We start from the raw sequence: 7311 nt of genomic DNA, 5'->3' as shown, positions 1-7311 counted from the left end.
AAACCTACCCCACCCCCACCCTCAACTCCTTTTTCACACAGACACATGATATACTCTCTCTCTCTCTCTCTCTCTCTCTCTTTCTCTCTCTCTCTCCCTCTCTCTCTCTCTCTCTCTCTTTCTCTCTCTCTCTCCCTCTCTCTCTCTCTCTCTGTTTTATCCAATATGAATATTTACACATTTCATTACCAAAAAAGATCAAGTAAATGATAAAATACAAAGAAAAATGAGTCTATATATATACAATATATATACAGCAACATATCATAGAAATACTTTTCAAGTAAGTGGAAGGTAAAATACAATTTATAATCTTCTATATTTACAATATTTACAACAGTTCAAGACTATATTACACTAGATATATTATATATATATATATATATATATATATATATATATATATATATATATATATATATATATATATATATATATATATATATATATATATATATATATATATATATATATAATAATACTAATAATAACAGTAATAATAATAATAATAATAATAATAATAATAATAATAATAATAATAATAATAATAATAATAATAATAATAATAATAATAACAATATTCTAAACTGCAACTTGGAGTTCATTACTTGGCACAGCAACGTTGTTTGACCTTTCATTCATGGATTCCAATTGTTGCTCCATCGCTTTGATTGTCGACAGGATATCAGACGGACTATTTTGATTCAAATTCAGGTCCAGTTCACCGCTGTCGTCATCGATGGCTTTCAATCTGTCGTTGGCATCACGGAGGTCTCTTTGAGACGGTAGGAGTAAATTTGGAGGTGGCTTGTTTTTGGTGTATTTATACTTAGCTCTGACGGACCCAGAAGTGGTGTTGGAAGAATTCCCAGCCGACCCGGCCGCGGCAAGATGTTTGGTGTGCGTGTTCATATGTCGATGCAAATGGCTGGACTCGTTGAACGCCTTAAAACAGACGATGCACTGGAATGGCTTCTCCCCCGTATGGATGCGAAAGTGTCTCTGCAAGTCGCTGTTTCGCAAAAACATTTTCCCACATTCGGAACACTCAAACGTCTTCTCCCCAACATGAACTTGCATGTGAATTTTCAAATTCCTTGCCTTATTGAATTGCTTCTGGCAGAATTCACAAGTGAACGGTTTTTCGTCCGAGTGAACTTTGACGTGTTGGTATAGAGTCCCGCTGTCGTTGAACGCCTTTTCGCATAAATTACATTTATAGGGTCGCTCTCCAGTATGCATTCGAATTACATGACGTTGTAGATAACTACTGCGATGAAACGATTTGTCGCACATGGAACACTGGAAGGTTTTCTCTTCTGCGTGAATCTCCTCGTGATTCTTTAAAGCTTTCGTGCAGTTGAACGCTCGGCCGCACGTTGCGCACACGAACGGGTTGTCATCGGTGTGCAGAATCATGTGTTGTTGCAAGCCCTCCGGGTTATTGTAACACTTGCCGCACACCTCACATTTATAATTCTTCTCCCCACCCAGGGAATGTTTCGTCATCGCGTGTTTCATCAGTTCTGTGTTTTTTAGAAACACCTTTCCGCAAACTGCACAGGTAAATGGCTTCTCTCCATTGTGCACTCTCATATGAACCACCAGACCACTTTCATTGTTGAACGGTTTCCCGCACTCGGAGCAAAGGAATGGTTTCTCGCCCATGTGAAATTTCATATGGTCGATGAGCTGTCGGTTTTCTGTGAAATCCCGACGGCATATCGAACATATATACGGCCTTTCTCCACGATGCTCTCGGAGATGGGTGTTCAGCGTACTTTTATTGTGGAAATCCTGGCTGCAGAAATCACACTTGTGGCGTTTTTCACCCGTGTGAACAGCCATATGCCTGTGGAGATTCTCGGTTCTGGTGAACGCCTGAGGGCACAGCTGACATTTGACAGGTTTCTCCCCTGTGTGGGTTAGAACATGCCGCTTCAGATCGTTCCTTCCGATAAATTCTTTCCCACAAATGGAACACTGAAACTCCTTGTCCTCTTTATGGGTTTTCAAGTGGGCCCAGAGCCCATCCCGCCGTTTGAAGGTCTTTTTGCACATGTCGCATTTATACGGCTCTTCCTCACGATGGAGCTTAACGTGATTATCTAGATACCGTTTTATGGAGAAGGTCTTTGAACAAAAACGGCATTCAAATAAAGTCTTAACCTCGTGAATCTTTCTGTGTCTCAACATGTTCCCTCTCTTGGGAAAGGTCTTCCCACACTCTAAACACTGATGTACATCGCCCAGTGAAATGTTGGTCGATAACAACTCGCCATTGCTTGGAAAGAGGTAGGGTTGTTTCTTAGGATAGCTGTAAACGGACGTGGAAGGTATTAACGATGATAATAAATCTTGTTTATCATCAGAATGAAACTGAAACGCTTCCTCTTCCTCCCCAAAGCTCGTTGACTCACCACCCTTATCAATGCAGTATGAAATGGAAGACGATTGGTACTCCTGATCATCGAACGATTCACCGTTTTCCTCTGAATCCTGCGCGATGGAATCACATTTCAACTTTATCTTAATCTTTAGAGAGGATGTTCCATCTTTAGATGGAGATGAAAACGACGATGAATCTTCTTCGAGTTGTTTTTCGTCAGATGTCGAAGGTCGTAATTTTTTGTGAGGAGGCACGAACTCTTTGTCTTCAAATCCATGGTGTGTTTTTTTATTCTTTCCCTTTGCAATTGTTCCACATGAATTTTCTGAAATAATAATAATTTTTTTTTTTAATTTATTGAAGTAAATGCCAGATTTCCTGACTGTAGTGGTCTATTGTGAACTACTTAGTAATAATTAATGCTCGACAACGTTTAAAGGACATGATGACTTTATGACAAGATACACACCTTCAGTAGTCACAACACAGTAACATTAACAGTCTGAATGCTCAAGGGACACAACTTAATAATACAGTGGAATTTTAAAAAGCGATAATTATACGGGGTAGTTTCCCCATGCATATCCAGACTACAAGACACTGACGATGAGGAAAATGATTGTCATAGCGAATGCAAGTCCAAATCTCAGCATGAACAGACCTACCAAAACAGATTATAAGTTATTTTCCTTTGTTTTGTTTTTGTTTGTTTTTAAGGGTTTTACGGCGCTTGCAACACATTTAGGTTATATCAGCGCCAGTAAAAAGGAAGAAAATGGGATAGTAAAAAGTTCTAGAATTACAATTAAAGCACCCAAGAAAAAGTAAGACAAAGGGAACTGAGAACAAATAGGGATCAGATGTAGATTCCAAGAGCATACCACCAATGTACTTAGTTTGAAATCACCTACAAGTCTCTTCCAGACACAAGCACAAAATCCAACAAAGAGGAACACACTCAAATGCTTACATTATACATTCAAAATAAAAATAATAATACATAACAGAGAGATGATTTACAAGGAAAAAAATATCATCTCCCAAAACAATAACTGCATTTGACTGTTTCCCTCCCAGCTAGGATTCCGGCCAGTGCCAGGACAAAACCAAGTAATCTCATTCCAAGACAAAGACAGAAAGCATGTTGGAAAATAGATATAAGGGGATAGAAGACACAGTATGTACCTCCCTGCCCACTATGGGAGGTCAGGAACCCCACCCAGTATTTTCCTTTGTAATGAGCACCTTATTATTAATAACTTGTTAAAACAAAATTGAAAAAAAATTGAGCTTTTTACATAGCACAATATCCACTAAACGTGCTCAAAGCGCTTTACAATGGGTCCTGGTCAACAGCAACACTTAACATGTAGGACATGACATGACGCCCGTTAGGCGATATTACAATTTTTTCGGACAGAGACAACACTGTTAACACCCAGGTACTCATTTTACACCTGATTACAGTGAGAGAATGTGAGTAAAGAGACTTTTCCAAGGACTATGCGCTGCGCAAGGCTCGAACCCAGGACCTTCCAATCCAAAAGTGAGTTTCATACCACAAGACCACATAGCTGCACAAATGCTCGACAACGGTTAAAATTAAAGAACATGATGACTTTATTATAAGATAATGATTAGAACATTAATATCAATATGGTAATTACTTTGTAATGAAAACAAGCCTCCTTAGTACTAATAGTAGACTTCTGATAGTGACTTGAAATCACTGACCCCAGTTCTGCCGTTGGCTAGAGACCACTTGCATAGCGCATTGAGCATGTTTAGTGGATATATTGCTCTATACAAATTAAAAGACACAGCAAGTGACAACCATGGGCGGTCAAAAGACACCACCCAGGATAGTGGTTTTACCAGTTTTACATGACGAAAAGCCTTTGCCGGGGTCCTAGCAGCTCGTAGAGCACTCACTTCACACGAAAAGGGACCAACATTTATCCCAGGTGCAGTCGAAATTTTTTCCCGACCCCCGCCCCCCCCCCCCTCCTGTCCACCCAGCAGTTAATGGGTAGCTTGGTGTTAGATCTGGTGGAAACAACTTTGCAATAGACGATAGACTAGTGTCTTATCCAAAGAGTAGCAAGCAATTGCTATTGACCATCTCACACTATAGAAACTGAAGATAAACGTTTCCATGTGCCTTATGGCTCTGAATGACTACTTTTTTTTCAAAAAGTCTGAGTAACATCCAAGGCCATATTGAAGCTAGGAGGATTATCTCAATCTGTCATCGTCCCATAAATAAAAAGTTGTGAGAAGTTTCTTACCCAGAGGGTTGGAGTTTGTACCCATATAACCGTTGTCACCTCCCACCATTGACAAACTCATATCGTGTATTTCATCTGGGTCCATATCAATCGTGCCATCCGAATCGCTACCAGAATTGCTGTCCTCCTCCTCCAACCCATCCTCTGGTATAGAGTCTGAGGCATCAACGTTTAATTTGTCATCAACGTTTCTTCGATTTGAATTTGTCAATGACGACATTGTGACAGTTTTACTGCTTGTGCTATTTCTGTCTTTAAAAAGCTCATAGATTATCGTTCTTTATCCATTCGCAAAACAGGCCCCGCACTGCTCTGCTCAGAAGTAAAAATTCCAAAGTCAGTGCTGTCAATTCCTCGTCTTTTAAAAAAACAAAGGGGCTGTTTACCCTGAAAAGAAAAAAAGATAAGTTTATTTGAATATGCTGTTCGATTGGTGAAATTTTAACAATAAAATTAACCTCCAAAACTCTGGGAAATCTTTAAGCACCCAGGACAAAGTATGATGACAAAGAAAGTAAAAATCAATCAAGATTAGTCTTTGGCAAATGGGGGGAGGGGGGGGGGGTGGGTCCCCGATAGCTCAGTTGGTTGAGCATTCACTTCACGCACAAAATTACCAAGATCGATCTCGGTTGCAATCAAATCAGCAGTGACTGGGTTGCTGGGTCTGTTAGATCTGATGGAAAGCACTTTGCAATAGACTAGAGTCTTATCCTAAGGGTAGCAAGCAATATAAGGGAATAACACAAAACAAACGTTTCGGCCTTTGGTCTTTGTCAGGAAAGAAACAACAAAACACAAAAATTTAATGGACTGGTAATAGTAATATGTAATATACAGTAAAATAAAAGGCACTTAAAAGAAGAAGGATAGGGGTGAGGGAGGGATAGATAGGGTGGTTTGTATATTATACCAATTCTATAAAAGGACAAAGTGAAAGAGGGATAGAGAGGGAGAGATAGAGAGAGAGAGAGAGTCACTGAGAGAGAGAGAGAGAGAGAGTCACTGAGAGAGAGAGTTGAGAGAGGGGGGAGTGTTAGAGTAACAGAGAGGGGGGAGTGTTAGAGTAACAGAGAGGAGGGAGTGTTAGAGTATCAGAGAGGGGGGAGTGTTAGAGTAACAGAGAGAGAGAGGGGGGGAGGGGGGGGTTGGGGGGTCTCTCCCCAACTTTTTAGATTTGAAAAGAGATTTGCATCACTATCCAGTATCATTCCAATAGTATATCCTATGCTCTTGATACATCAATACATCCAAAGAAATGTTACAAAAACTAAAACACTGGGGGCACTGGGTTTTTTTAGATTGGTGTTAGTGAGCAATATGCGTGATGGTGTTAGTGTTGTGCTACAAACTGACCAATTCACCCCAGTACGTTAACAAGTCAATTTCCAAGCATTTCTTCAATCATTTGTAAATATTGGTTGGCCAGCAGATTATCACTGTGAATGTGGGCTGTGTTACTGTGTTCTAGTGATTGTCACAGCCACTTAAATTGTGACAGTGACAAAATGACAATAAGTCTTGTCTCAACAATACGGACGGGAGTTTGACTAAAAGTAAATTGGCCGACTTGATTTTCCGTGCATGCAGCAAGAGAATATATTTCGTGTCTGCCTAGTCTACCTGTTATTAAGATGCTTTCGACTGTAATAAATGAGTCAGCTTTATAAACTTAGTAATTTACCATAATTTTTACTTCTGTTGAATCGCCTCATTCCATTCCGCAGAGATTATGAGGATGATAAGATGAGGTCAGTGATGGTTTTCATTTCCAGGTCATACGAGTACAGGAAGTTGATCTTAGCAATACCGGGAGAGTGATGGTTCTCTGTTGTTCCTTTACCTATGACAAGAAAGAGCCAAATGTTAATGATCTTCGTTTTTGGCTTCAGTCTTTCTTCATCTCGTCTTTTTTAAAATGTCTTATGCATTATATATTTTGGTTTTCTTTTTTATAATTAAAAAAATAAAATTCCCTTTATTCATCTCCAAGGGGAAATGTCTTTAGGGTCTATTCCAAGGAAAGACTAGAATAACCCAGGCGTCAGCCGCAGAGCAGCGCCGCAAAGTGAGCAGGGCGAAGTGACTTGCTCAAGGACACACAGCGCAGCGGCGGGTGATTAAACTCGGTACCTTTCGGATAGGAAGCAAAGACCGTACCGCTGAGCCACGCTGCCCCTAAAAGCTAAATAGATAACCAAGCCACTATTCAATGACTGTACGCATTAGAAATGTATTTGCAGCGTTGGGAGTCGTGACGTCACTTCTCTCGTAATGACACATAGTAACTTAACAACTGGTTCTAAACTATCGGGAAAATGGCGGACCCCCTTATGAAATAATTCTCCGACGAGCATAAAAGTGTATCCAGAGGAGAAAAAAAATTATAAATGTGATCACGTTTTGACTTTTATACATTCTGATCACATGACATATGAAAAAGTTGTAGCCAGCATGAAGAATAACAAGTACAGATTTCTTTGTTTAGAACCAAGCTGCTGGTTGCTGGGCGGACGTGACGTCAGGCTATTGAATCCCATTCACACCGCCCTAAATAGAGAATCAAAAACCACCAAGAACTAAAACCAAAGGGTGGGGGGGGGGGGGATAAAGAACTCGAGCTTTTATATAGTG

General features: G+C 39.9%; 1 protein-coding gene across 1 annotated transcript; it reads right to left on the bottom strand.

Moving 5' to 3' along the window:
• Positions 1-554: 554 nt before the first annotated feature.
• On the bottom strand, positions 555-6465 carry LOC144960293 (uncharacterized). The gene is made up of 3 exons (XM_078893335.1): positions 6362-6465; positions 4678-5064; positions 555-2714 (listed from the first exon to the last, which is right to left on the bottom strand). The coding sequence occupies exons 2-3, from the start codon at positions 4895-4897 to the stop codon at positions 583-585; spliced, it is 2352 nt and encodes a 783-aa protein (XP_078749461.1). The 5' UTR covers positions 4898-5064; positions 6362-6465; the 3' UTR covers positions 555-582.
• Positions 6466-7311: the final 846 nt, after the last annotated feature.

The sequence above is a fragment of the Berghia stephanieae genome, chromosome 15 (genome assembly GCF_034508935.2).
Source record: "Berghia stephanieae isolate SIO BIC M18660-M18661 chromosome 15, UCSD_Bste_1.3, whole genome shotgun sequence".
Classification (NCBI taxonomy): Eukaryota; Metazoa; Mollusca; class Gastropoda; order Nudibranchia; family Aeolidiidae; genus Berghia; species Berghia stephanieae.
This window is presented reverse-complemented; position numbering and strand designations above follow the sequence as displayed.

What these genes read in the sequence shown, in the direction of transcription:
- LOC144960293 (XM_078893335.1), bottom strand. Translation starts at nt 4,897, where the DNA reads ATGTCGTCATTGACAAATTCAAATCGAAGAAACGTTGATGACAAATTA. An exon ending in TACAAACTCCAACCCTCTGG is followed by an intron (nt 2,715 to 4,677) that starts GTAAGAAACTTC and finishes TTATTATTTCAG; the next exon opens with AAAATTCATGTGGAACAATT.